The 13,716-nt window shown below is 38.3% G+C and overlaps 2 protein-coding genes across 2 annotated transcripts; both read left to right on the top strand.

Moving 5' to 3' along the window:
• The first annotated feature begins 2,411 nt into the window (after positions 1-2,411).
• On the top strand, positions 2,412-6,495 carry LOC105040818 (sulfite exporter TauE/SafE family protein 3). Its single transcript, XM_010917521.4, has 12 exons — positions 2,412-2,930; positions 3,047-3,206; positions 3,784-3,984; positions 4,076-4,140; positions 4,233-4,260; positions 4,351-4,427; positions 4,496-4,582; positions 4,676-4,726; positions 4,808-5,029; positions 5,572-5,665; positions 5,912-6,052; positions 6,167-6,495. Exons 1-12 carry the CDS (start codon positions 2,709-2,711, stop codon positions 6,244-6,246), a joined length of 1,428 nt encoding a protein of 475 aa, XP_010915823.1. The 5' UTR covers positions 2,412-2,708; the 3' UTR covers positions 6,247-6,495.
• Positions 6,496-7,870: 1,375 nt separating this feature from the next.
• Positions 7,871-13,505, top strand: LOC105040820 (chloroplast processing peptidase). Its single transcript, XM_010917522.4, has 6 exons — positions 7,871-8,613; positions 9,764-9,832; positions 9,923-9,991; positions 11,790-11,876; positions 12,893-12,960; positions 13,082-13,505. Exons 1-6 carry the CDS (start codon positions 8,002-8,004, stop codon positions 13,212-13,214), a joined length of 1,038 nt encoding a protein of 345 aa, XP_010915824.1. The 5' UTR covers positions 7,871-8,001; the 3' UTR covers positions 13,215-13,505.
• Positions 13,506-13,716: the final 211 nt, after the last annotated feature.

Genomic DNA, 13,716 nt, shown 5'->3' with positions numbered 1-13,716 from the left:
TTTGTCGCGCAGGTACACCATGTGTCATGGTTGTAGTAACTTTGGAAGTTTTAGCTCTTCATCATTAGGTCAGGAAGTTAAATTTTCTTGCCATGAGAATCATATTGAAGCGAAAAAAATATTGGAGTTCATCAGAAGTTCACACCAATATTGTATTGTTATTGGAAGAAAAAAAAAAGGAGAAATTATGGATGTAATTTTGGGATAATGAAGGAACCCAGTTTTGCTTCCGTACATTTCTTTTATAGGCTGTCTATTTTATAGAAATGTATGGGATAGATCTATTTTTTCGTAACATTATAGTCGAATGTGTCTTGTAGCCGCCAGTTTGGATGGATAATATATGTGATAATTTACAACTTCAATTCTATTTATGTGTAAGAACTACATTGAATCATAATTTGAAATTTTAATAAAAAAATAATCATAATTTAAAACTCTTCTCCCCCTTTACCACTCTCTCTATCTCGCTCTCCCGTTCATTCATGTATCTCCCTCTTACATGCGGCGCACATCTCTCTCTTGCTCCCCCTTCATCTCTTATGTATTCACTAAACTACTAAATCTAACTTTTTTCGATCTTTCAAATAAAAAAAATTTGAATCCTAAGTTCAACATTAATCCTGATCAAATTATTTTGCTAAAGATTTAAAATATTTTTTCTAATAATTTTAATTAAATTTTCTCATAAAATATTTAAAATATACTAGATTTTTAAAAATAAAATTCTAATTTTGCTAGACTTTGAGAATTAGAAAAAAAAAAAAGCTTAGAGATAGCAAGCAATAGTACATCTACTTGTTCTAACTTGCATATAAAAAATTATAGTTAAGAAAAATTCAAAAACTTTTAAAACATCTCAGTGTATTTGAATTTTGATAAATTCTAAGAGACGAGAGGGAGAGCTACTTTTGAACCAAGAGGTAAAGTTGAAATATAATACATTAGGTAAAAAAAAGTTAATTATTATTTTTTATTTTAAATTTTAAAATTATATTTTTTTTGTGGCATAGATGAACTATTCGTGCATCCAATAATAATAAAAAATTAATGTACATTTTTTTTTGTGGTACAAAATGCAATTTTTTTTAATCCATCCCTCTCCCTTTGTCACAAAAAGAGAGAGAAAAAAAAAGAAGCACCTGCATGATCTTTGCATAGGCCTCCATATTGTATGCACGAAGTGCAGTTAGACCCTGCAAATCCCATGGTAAATAACACACCATGCTACTCCTTGTATTTCACCGATTTTCAATTGCACCTCCAAGATTTGCCTTGATTCACTTACATTTGGTGCATGCAATAATTTTTCCTTGCATAGCTACAAAGCATCTACAAGACAGCCCTCTAACTCCTAATGACAAATCGTTTTCTCCTTTCTTACCTTCGTCCCACAGCGAGGAAACCACGACCTCATCCCGTTGGCCCCACCCTGTCTACCAACTGAGATAGTGTTTGATAGTCCTTTTGATATTCCTGAAATAGGAATACAAATTCTCCTAGAATAGCTATTTCTCATATTAGTGTTTGATTGAAAATCTACTAGGCCCATCGAGAATAAGGCAATGTTATTCTCTAATCTAAAATAAGCTACAATTATTTTTCATTGAGGACCTAGAATAAGCTATTTCATGGTCCACCATGAAATAACTTATTCAAAGTAGATGAGAATAAAATATAATTAATATATAATTAATATTTTTTAATTAAAATAGTTAAATCTATGGAGTCCATTGGGAATATATCCAGTGTTTAAAAAATAAATAGAAATAAATTATTATTCCATCGGGAATAAGGATAACCAAACGCTGTCTAAAAGAATAAAAAGAGAATAAAAGAGAAAAATTGAAAAAACCGGATCTTTTTCTTTTCAAATACTCGCGCCGGGACCGACCCTCTGACATCCCCACTTAACCCTATAATTACCTCCGTGCCCCCACGTGTTACACTAAGCGGAGCCCCAAAAACGTTGCATCATTAACCCAGCGTTCTCGTTACCTCCCATAACGATCCCTATCCTCACCTTCCCCTCCGCTTCCCGCATCCCCTTGCCGAAATGGTCCATGGGATCCCTTCTTAACATGGAGAACGACCAACAGCAATCTACTGGTACTGTTTGAAGCTTCGAACCCTAACGTACACCACACTAGCGGGCCTTCTCAGCTTTTCCACACCTTCGCACTAACGCTTGTACAGGCTTATATCGTACGGCCTCTCCCTCCTCCCTCTGTGGCTTGGTGTTAAGGATCCAAGGCCTGGCACAAGCTCGTTTTGGGCGCCGTCCATAACTCTTTTATTCCTCTCCAAAACTAATCGTAAATATCAGTAAAGCTAGGGGTAATTTGGTAAAGGAACTGGATATAAGCGCAACGGCCCTGCTTCCTCTTTCACAGCTCTGTTCTTCCTAGAAAATTGACGTTCGTCGGAACGGAATCTCCCACTCTCAGCGCTCCTCGCAGTGCTTTACGGATTCGGATCTCAAAAGATTAGATCTTTGATATCATCCGGAACCGGTCTCGAGCTGCCCGCATCGTGGTCTCGGATTGACGACTCCTGTCGGGGCAGGACCGGTCGAGGGCCGGCGGTTGGTCCGTTTCGATCCGCCTCGGGCGCTTCACTTCGGTTTTTGGAACAGAGCTCTTGCTTTCTGGGGTAAGGTAGAGTTTTTCCGGCGAGTTTGGGGGGGCAAGGAGAGGAGAAGAGAAGGGATGGAGGGGAAATGGCGGAAGAAGTGGTTGTGGCCGGTGGTGGTGATTTGTCTGAGCGTCCTCCTGACGGCGGCGATGGCATCGGCGGATAGAGGACAGAAGTCTGAGGCGTTGGGAGATGATGTTTCCGTCGAAGAAGAGATGGGTGCTTCAGATTACCTTCTAAAGGTGGTAAACTTCTTGTGGCAGCCCAATGAATCGTCTTATCAACATGTTTGGCCGGTACGAATTCCCATTTATTTTCCCTCCTTTGTCTGATTATTTTCACTTTTTTCTTAGAATGGTTTGTGAGAATTAACGTCCGAAGTTATTGTATGTATGTGTTTTTAAATTTAAAGCCGATGACATTTGGCTGGAAAATCATCGTGGGATCAATTATTGGGTTCCTTGGAGCGGCTTTCGGCAGCGTTGGGGGTGTGGGTGGAGGTGGGATTTTTGTTCCCATGCTCACGTTGGTCATTGGATTCGACCCGAAATCGTCAACCGCTATATCAAAATGTGAGCTTCATTTTATTTTTTTTAAGGGAAAAATGTGAGTTTTCTTGCTTTCCAAAAAGTTTGGATGCTTAGAAAAGTTATTATGCTTGAATCTAATTATTATGTGATATTGTGAATGATAATAATAATGCTAGATTAAAGCTATATTTAGATGTTTCAACTAGTCCATATGTATTTTACCAAAAAGGTAACCCATATGATCTTTTTTTGGAAGAAAAGCAAGTAAAATATTTTTACTTGGAAATTATGATTATTGAAATTAGAAAAGTCATATTTGCATGGATATAATGAAGGCTCAAACTGAGTAGACCATGAATCTAATGCATGTTGTATATGCTGAACTGATTGAGTTTACACTAATTTGTATATGCTGAGCATGAATCTAATTCATGTTGTATGTGAATTATTGCTGCCTATATGTTGTTGATTCCTGAAGAAAGGTTCTCATTTTTTCTTATGGGCTGACGTGAAATGAACTGAAGTAGCTTTGTTCTGCTTTATTTTTAATTAGCCTACAAGCTTTGAAATTTAGATTAGTTATGCTACTATTTCTGCTGATCTGGCACACTTTGGACAGGTATGATCATGGGTGCGGCAGGTTCAACTGTATACTACAATCTGAAGCTCAGGCATCCAACTCTAGATATGCCTATTATCGATTATGACCTGGCTTTGCTTTTCCAACCAATGCTCATGCTCGGAATCAGTATCGGTGTTGCTTTCAATGTACTGTTTGCTGATTGGATGGTTACAGTTCTTCTAATTCTCCTCTTCTTAGGTAATTAAATGTCTTTTTTCATAACCTTTGTTATTTTTTTTCCTTCCAAAAGATTTCTTTCATGGATTTTATTTCTGGTTTTTTTCTTCAGGGACATCATCCAAGGCATTTATGAAGGGTGTTGAGACATGGAAGAAAGAGACATTGATGAAAAAGGTATTCTTCCTTTCCTGTTTCATGATTTCATGACTGGTAATTTTGATTTGCTTGAATCCTAATTTGCATGAGACTCTGCTTTCTAATTACAGGAGGCTGCAAAACGTGCAGATACAAATGGTAATCTACTAGTTGCACACTTTGGTGTGGCATGTTTCGGGAAGACTATCGAAACCTGTGGTTCATTTTTTCCATAACTGTTTGGCACAGGAAGTGAAGAAATTGAATACAAGGCGCTCCCGACTGGTCCAGGCAATGCCAAAGAGTCCAAGACTCGACAATTAGAGGTACTTAGGCAGCAAGCTTTATTGTCACATACTCAAGCTATGGATGCTGACATTGATAACCATTGCAGGTCACAGTTCTTCAGAATGTCTGCTGGAAGGAGCTTGGCCTTCTCATGTTTGTGTGGATGACATTCCTTGCTCTGCAGATTGTGAAGGCGAGCAATTCACACCATCGTGTTATCAATCTACCTTGATTTTATAAGATAAATACCTTAGTGATTGACCTTGGTTCTACATCTCTTCTGCAGGAATATACTTCGAATTGTTCAAAATCATACTGGATTTTGAATTTGCTGCAGGTATTATGCCTTTTGCTTTACATCAATGATGCTCTCATGGTCTTGTTAACCTAAATCAGCAATACTGCTGATGTCTTCCAGATACCAGTGTCTGTGGGAGTGACTGCATATGAAGCAGTTAGCTTATACAGAGGAAAGAGAGTGATTGCATCGAAGGGAGATGAAGGAACAAATTGGAGAGTTCTCCAGCTAGTTCTATACTGCGCAACTGGTATCCTTGCTGGTATGGTTGGTGGATTGCTTGGGCTTGGGGGAGGGTTTATTTTGGGCCCTCTTTTCCTGGAGCTTGGTATTCCTCCTCAGGTGTGTGCAACATCTTTTTCCTCAACACAGCTGTATGATTTACCATGTAGCTAACAATTCTAATTTCTCATTGCTCTTGCCCTCTGCACATTGATTTTGTAATGAGAATGCATGAATAATAAGCCTCCAAGTCATGCATGCCATGCCATGTGCCATGCTGTAAATCATCAAAATGAACTCCTAATTCAGGTCAGTGACTATTTGATAACTCTCACTTGAGTCATGCATAACAATTGCTCTTAGTTTCAATTCCGAATGGTTCCATAAAAGATAATATTTTTGACATTAAAGAATGTAAAGCCGTTGACATAATGACCAAGACGAAGGCATTGAAGATATTGCTCAAGTAAAGTTTTGGTGGAAGACTGCTTTCAACGGGCACACTCTTATTTTTTATCATCAGGATTTGGTGAAAGTTGGCAAATAGGGAATGCAATGGCTTATCCACATCCATTTTAGAAACATCAGTATTTATTGGTTTGGTGATATGAATTTGACTTGTTTTAGATCTACATGCTTACATCTTATGCATGTTTGAGCAGGTGTCAAGTGCTACAGCAACTTTTGCCATGACGTTTTCCTCATCCATGTCTGTTGTAGAATACTACCTCTTAAAGCGTTTCCCTGTTCCATATGGTAATTAAATTCACCTGTCATTCTTTAACATCCAAAGAAAGAAAAAAACTTTTGGCTTCTAAAGTTAATATTGATTCAGAAGCAATTCATATGATTTGCTTGCCTTCACCTTTATTGACATCTATTTTTATACTTGCTTGGTCCATCGGCCTAAATCATCGAAAACAAGTTTTGAGTGAGGAAATGTGTAATTTAGTACACTTCTTGCTCGTCTTGCTCTCATTTGATCTCTGTTGACTGGTGCAGCTGCCTACTTTGTTGCCGTTGCAACTGTTGCTGCCTTTGTAGGCCAACATGCAGTGAGGAAGCTGATTAACATACTCGGGAGGGCATCTCTCATCATCTTCATCCTAGCTTTCACTATTTTTGTCAGTGCCATCTCATTGGGTAAGGATATAAAACTTCCCATTCTTTGTATCTATTGTTTGATATAAGCAAGAATCTCTGCCCTCGTCTCTGCATTCTTTCATGAGGCTTCTTAACAGTTCTCAAAATTAACAGGTGGGGTTGGTATCTCAAACATGATTCACAAGATCCAGCGGCATGAGTACATGGGGTTTGAGAACCTCTGCAAGTACTAAGCTAGCTAGCATTAATCAAAAGGTGGAAATCTCTTCCATCAAACTTTGTGGCCCCAAGTTTTGTTTTTCCTTTTTCCCCACGTTTAGGTAGAAGGGCCTTGGGCAGTTGACCTGCCATGCTTTTGTACCAATTTTTCAATTATTAGTGCTAATAAAAGTTCTTCAAATATGTTCCCTTCTAAGTTTACTTCAGAATTTGGTCATAAAGCTAGATTTGAAATCAAAACCTCACAGTTGGAATTTAGTTATTCTTAGTGCTCATGCGATTAGATTCTCAATTTGTTTCAATTCCATTTATTTATGTCTTCATCTCCATATGGACAATCTGAGCTTTTGAGTTACAGCCCCAGAGGTGGTATATATTACTGTTCAACATCTAAGCTTTGAGCTAATATTTGTTGTGGGAGAGGTTTTTCATTTTTCAATTTTTTCCCTTCTGGTGAGGTGTTGCATTAGAGTTGAGAAGCTAGTCTCAGTACTGGAATACACGTGTGATGTGTGATTCGCGCTAAAGCTTTGATATGGAGTTGGCCTCGCCGTTATTCATGGGTCAGAGACTAAGAGTGGACCTTATCCATTGCATTTATCCGATGAAGCAACCTACAGTTTTACTATGTGTCTTTGTTTAATTGCTTGAAACACTTAATCATGAGCAAATTATGAAGTGGCATGAAATGAAGATGTTTGCAACAATATTTAGCCTAATATAAAAAAGATTTCTAAATTAAGAGTTTTCTACATTCCATAGATTAACTTGAAAGAATTTAACAAGGGTACTGTTGAGTGAAGATCTTTCTAATATTGCTAGGATGACTTATTTATGCTATAACTGTTTCTATTGTCATCCCAATAAAACCAAATTATGCCTCATGCGAAATTAGTAGAGGATGATTTATTTCAGAACTGCTTATAAACTGGGGGCCAATCCACTGTACTATAAATCATGGTAGTAAATTGCCAAGTTCTCGACTCTCAAGTGCTACCATTGTTTACTAAAGGCTGCACTCAGAGAAATGTTTCTTGGTATCTAAAGAAATCGATGAGAATGAAAAGTTAGCCAGTCATTGTTGGAATTTTCATAGGGTACATCGTTCATCAATATGGAAGACGAATCATACAACTCCACGGTGATGAAAATATGAGATTGGATATCCTCAGTAACGATGCTAAAAGGTCAAAGTTAACAAGGTACAAATAGTTGTGGAAACAAATAATCTAATCAGCAGCCATCTATCATGTCATACATGTCGCCACGAACATGGAATCGCCATGTGATATACTACATCATCAAACATCTAGTGCCACAATTTGCTTTTGAACATGCTTCCTTTGCTTGCAAGCATGATGTGACATGAGTTTAATGCAATCAAGAAGCAATCCATCATGAGTGAGTCATTTGACATGGTTTGATTACAATCTTGCTGAAGCTTAAGCCTACATAAAATGGCTAGCATGATGAAGTGAGAATCTAGAAGAGGTTCTTGTAACGGATTACTTTCCCAGGCTCAAGAGGTATTCTAAGCTTGTCAAGTTGATTGAGCCTGGTAGATCATCTTTGCAAGGGAAGGACCAAAATCGACTATTTTAAGCTATTACCAGAACGGGCAAAAACAGACCAGGGCTTTATACGGGTACCCTTGGAGGAGACCAGGATACTTTGACCAATTTCGCCCCTCTTCCAGGCTTGAAGGCCGACATCTCATTCTCAGCTTATCTTCGAGGAGGGGAAGAGGGGAGGCGAAGAAGCGAAAGAAGATGACTTCGCTCCAGTTCTTCCCTCCCACCTCTCAAAACCCCAACCCTAACCCTAAGCGCTCCCACCTCTTCTCCTCCTCCAAGAACCACATCACCAAAGCCAACCTCCTCCCCTCGTCCTCCTCCTCCTCCTCCTCCCCCTCCTCTACCTCTCTATTATCCTCTAAAATCCCCAGTTCCAGCTCTCCAGGATCCCTCTCCTCCTTCAAAAATCCCAACTTGAACCCCAACCATGTCGACCCTCCCCTTAAAAACTCCACCTTACTTGGTTTTCAGCTCTTCCGGCCGAGGCCTTGGCGGAGAAAGATCCAATGCAGCAGGGGCGTCGACGCCCAGGGCGGCGAGACCACCGAGACGAAGCCCCCATTGGAGCGGAAGAGCGGGGGAGGTGGAGATGGGGATGGGGAGGGTGGGGGTGAAGGAGGAGAGGACGGGGAGAAGAAGGGACTCCTTCCAGAATGGGTTAATGTCAGTGTAGATGATGTGAAGACCATTTTGGCGGCGCTGGCGATTTCTTTGGCCTTTCGAACTTTCGTGGCTGAGCCACGGTTCATCCCTTCCCTTTCGATGTATCCCACATTTGATGTCGGAGATCGCATTGTTGCTGAGAAGGTACTGCTCTTTATTTGGAAATCTGGTCTCATTGTTTTGGAAATTTATGTTTGTTGTGTTGGAATTTTCAAGTAGAAATGTTCCATTGGATATTAATATATGGGAAAGGAAATGTGGGCTGGAATTTTCGATGCTTTACCAGCACAAAATATTGCTACTTAGGGCATAAAATATGTTATGAAAATTCATAAGTTGGTTAGTATCTTGATTTGCAGAACAGTGAATTCAGGTTATAATTTTGGATTAATATTATGATAGGTTTCCTTAACTTCCTTTTTGCATTGAGGGGTCACTACAGTAGTCTTCTTTCTTTCCTTAATGGATTCTGTACTGTGTTTTTTTGAGGCTTTTCATTGATCATATGTTTGACTTTTTTTTTTTTTAGCAGAAGATGGTCCTTGTCCTTTTTCATTTGTTTGTCACAAATATCTCAGGAAGATAGCAGCAAAGATCATCTTGTTTCCTTTTCTCTATTTCTATGTTTTCCCTTTTCTTCTTTTAAAGCTTCTTTTATCTTCTTCCATTTGTTTGTGTGAAGCCCTAGAGGCACCAAATATCACATTCCTGCTCCTTTAAACGGGTAAAGACTAATTGGATCTTTCTCTTGTTAGTTGATTCTGACTGAGGTTATCATCCACACAAGAAAAATTCAGGGTCTGCTAAAGATAGCATATTTAGGAGTTATATATTAAACCATGTAATTTAGGAATTAGCTAACCTTGAGTTTCCAATTCTATTTCTTCATATGCTATCTATCTATGATTCAAAAGATTCAAAGATATTGAAATAAAACAAATACATGGCTGATCACAATTTCCCTAGTGTTAAGCCATGTAAACGCTTAAAACAATAGTATGATACAAACTGATGAAATTTATAAGACAACTTAAAGAATTAAATCTCAATCCATCAAAATAATTAGTCATTACAGGCCTTTTTTTTAAAGATATTAACCCCTTTTTTCTACTGTAATGACAACCTGTATCCTCTGTATTTCTCTGCAGAATCTTCACACAAATATTTTAGGCGAGTGCTCATTCCTTTGTATCATTTCAAAGTTTGTGCATTTACGATGCAAGAGTTAGATTTTGGGTTATTGTTATACATCTGATGTTTCATGAGTCACAGACATTTTATCTGTCTTTTATAGGTTTCATATTACTTTAGAAAGCCATGTGTGAATGATATAGTGATCTTCAAAAGCCCACCTGCCTTGCAGGTAAGTTTAGTTCTTTTGAAGGCAATAGCCCATATATATCAATTTCTTACTCATGGTATTTGGTTTCTCAATGCACATTTTACCATGCAGGAAGCAGGATATAATAATGATGATGTTTTTATAAAAAGAGTTGTTGCCAAGGAGGGTGATGTTGTAGAGGTTGGTATTCTAAAATCAATGATAAGTTTTTTAATATATACAATTCTCTATACTAAAAAGAAAAATTGAAAATATTTATTGTCCTAGTTTTGAGCCCTGCTATGATTCAAAAGACTGCCTGGTTAAGTTGTTTTTGTAAGATTACATGGAATGAAAATGGCAAGTTGTCTTGGCTCGTTCAGGCCTAATGTTGGAATTCTGAAGGTCATACTCTACACAGGGGTTAAGTCTCCCTTTCTCTGTGAGCAAGGATCAAACCTTATGGCCTTCGACTAGCCCACAGAGCCTCGAACCCATTATAATTGTACAATAAGGCCTAGACCTCAAGGTTGAATTGTCTGCCGAGATGACCTATTGATTTTCCTGGAAAACTCTTACGGGAAAAAAACAAGGTGCAGGTTGGCCTGTGGCAGGCCTCATCATGCCTGAGAGCCAAATGTTCTCTGGGTCATGCTTCCTGGTAAACTCCCCCCTCTTCTGCCTTTAAAATTAGCTATTCTATATTATGATGTGTTCCTGATGCAAAGCTGCCATTGGAACCTTAAAAGCGTATTCTGCTTAACTGCTCAGGTACAACGCACTTGTGGCATTTATTGAGAAACTTCTTGTAGACTGCCTCTGATAAACTGCAGAAGGGAAGGTTTTAAGATAAGCAGCTGGACACTGGTGCCATATATGATTTCTGTTTCTGTGTCACATGATTGTGTTGATCACTTTAATAAATATCCGAAGTTGTTCTTGTAGAGGTGAGAGAAAGGACCATCAGTTTGTTCAGAAAGGCTGTCTCTCAGGCATAGAAATTGATGGTGTATTCTCATCAGGGATTTACGTAGTCTTACCAAATTTGAATGTAGCTGTAGAACTGAAAGATATGAATTGTTTTGCTAGAGTGACAAAATCTTACTAGAAAGAAAGAATGGGAGGGGTGGAGTTCGTAGGGATGAAACAATTAGATTATGGATTGTTTTGCAGGTCCTTTTATGGTGAAAGCTAACTTTGAGTACAAATGCTGACTAATTTCCATGGTCTTCAATAAGTTATTGGATATCTAATAACTAACCTTCAGATTTACTCAGACTGCAAAGTTTTCATAGAAGCTGTCAAGAATTAAGCGACATTGCCTGGAAACCTACTTGAGTATTATAGGATTGGACGTGCAGCAGCCACAGATTAACAATGGTACAGGGATTCCAATAGAGATGCAATTTGGTTGGCTAGCCATATGAGATGCTTGGAAATATTAGGGCTTCCTCTTGTCTTGATGTGATTTTTTTATCCCAGATGATCTCTATGAAATTTTTGGGGGGATCACTTAAATCAACATTCATTTAGATGAAATCAAATTGTCCGTGGTGTATCAGTTATCAAATAAGGAGAACTCAGGCATTTTAGATATCTGCACACTTTTTAGTAACTGCTGATGGCTGCAGTAGGCAATTCCAGTGTATGGTTTGTGGAAGAAAATTTTTGTCATAATATAGTGCATTGGACATCATTAGTTCATGAGTTTTCCCCTTAATGTCCTGCCAGCCTGATCAATCATACTCATTTCTCTGTTTCACCCAAATATTCATGCTAAAACTAGCAAACCTTATTTAGCAATGTCATGATCAAATTGCATGTTGGTGCTGCTCAGAAGTTGGCCTTTTCCTGTTTGTAATTGTTGTTTGAAATTCATTATGTCAGTCCAGGCTACCCATCATACGTGTTTGCTTTCAAGTTGCTGGTCCTTTGGTATTCGAAGTTCTTCATCATATACTTGCAGAACTAATGGTTCTCTCTACCCATTCCTTTGCAGGTGCATAATGGCAAATTAATAGTAAATGGCAACATGAGGAATGAAGATTACATTCTTGAGCCACCATCTTATGACATGAACCCCATTGTAAGAATTTTCATGCCTTTTGTTTGTTTTCTCCTTAAAATTATGTTAACCTGCGAAAGAGTTTATTTCTGTTCACTGATAAATCCAGCATCGCTACTTTCAAATTATTTTTACCAATCTCTTGGGGAAAAAATATATATAAGCAGATACTGGCCTAACTGTAGATTGAATTAGGTCACCATGGATATCTGAAGATTTGAAACAGTTGAAAACTAATAGCTGACAAGGTATGATATTAACATGACAGGGGAACTTTATGAAGGAATTAAATTAGTTTTTTTTTTCTCTCTTTTTTAACCCACCCCACACCCGCGTGCCCCCCCCGCCCCCCGCCTCTCTCTCTCTCTCTCTCTCTCTCTCTCTCGTAAAGTAGTCTGGGAGGGTAAAGAACAGGAGCAAAATAAGGAGAAAAAAATGTTTATCTGCCTAAGTAAATCATTAAATCAACAGTCTTGAAGTTGGTCTGTGGAGCTGAGGAGATTAGCTTAGTCTGAGCTGTGATTTGACTCAGTAATGCTTTTCCTGTTATGCTTCCAAATACGTAATAATTCTCCTCTTTGCTTGTCTATATCCTACATGTATTATTAAGAAATCTCTATCATATATAACAGATAACCATATAAGAAATCTATGTTATATGATGCCCCATTCTGGATGGACTTTTGAACATCTTGCCTTGAAGGCTTACCTCTTCAAATACATGCTTCTTTAGTCAACAAACCAGTCTTGCGACTCTCAGATAATGCTTTAAAGAGAGAATAAAAAGTACATTAACCAAAAGTGAAACTATATTTATCAACTTATATTTGAAAATACATATAAAAAAAATCTCACTGCATAATGTTTAATAAGAAAAATTTAATGAGATAATAGCCATCCAAAAGTGCTCTGCCTCTTGCATTGTAATCAGTGTTCTTCTGTATCAGTTTACTGCAAGGTTCTTAATATCACCATCCATTGATATTGCCGATTCAACATTGTTTTATTTACCAGCTTTCTCTTGTTTATAATTGCAGGAAGTGCCTGAAAACTCTGTATTTGTGATGGGTGACAACCGCAATAACAGTTATGATTCACACATATGGTAATCATGTGTTTATGAAAATTTGTGCTATTATGCTTTTCACTCTGCCCTTGGTCATGCTAGTTATAAATTCAATTTGGCGTGCATTCTTTTCTGTCTGATTGAAGCTGCATTCTCGCAGGGGTCCTCTTCCAGCCAAGAATATACTTGGGAGATCCATATTCCGCTACTGGCCACCAGCAAGAATTGGGAGCACGGTTCTTACTGATAGTTGTGACGAGCTGAAGCCAAAGAGCAGTTCAGTGTCGCAATAACAATGTCAAATTTGTAACTTACAGGTCCGGGAGCATTGGAGATGGCCAGAATACCCCTAAAATATTTTTTTGCCTTTCCTTGAAGAAGTGAAAGAGGATGGCCATGAAACCAAGTTAAATGTTTTCCTTCGCCTGCCTCTGAGCCCTGGAAAAGAGGAACGGAGGCGAAGAAACCAATTTTTCTTTAGGTTTCTTTCATTTAGCCTCATTGTAAACTAAAACCCAACTCGGTTGTTGTCCTCCGACCAATTGTATTTATTCTGATTGAATGTTTTCATCTTGCTTTTGCCATATAGTGCTTTCATGGTAGGCTGTCCTGTAGATTGATTCATGTACTCGTAAGAGAACCAGCACCCACCACCAGCAATGCGGGGGGTGGGGACTCTATTCAGCATTAGCGTATTGATTCACTTTGTCCCCCACACATTTTTTTTTTTTTTTGTGTCTTTTTCGTGGGTATTCAATAATGGCTTTTATGATAGTTTTTATTCGACCAGGCTGG

Source organism: Elaeis guineensis, chromosome 3 (assembly GCF_000442705.2).
Source record: "Elaeis guineensis isolate ETL-2024a chromosome 3, EG11, whole genome shotgun sequence".
NCBI lineage: Eukaryota > Viridiplantae > Streptophyta > Magnoliopsida > Arecales > Arecaceae > Elaeis > Elaeis guineensis.
Note: the sequence above shows the minus strand (reverse complement) of the source record. Positions and strands in the feature narration are given on the sequence as shown.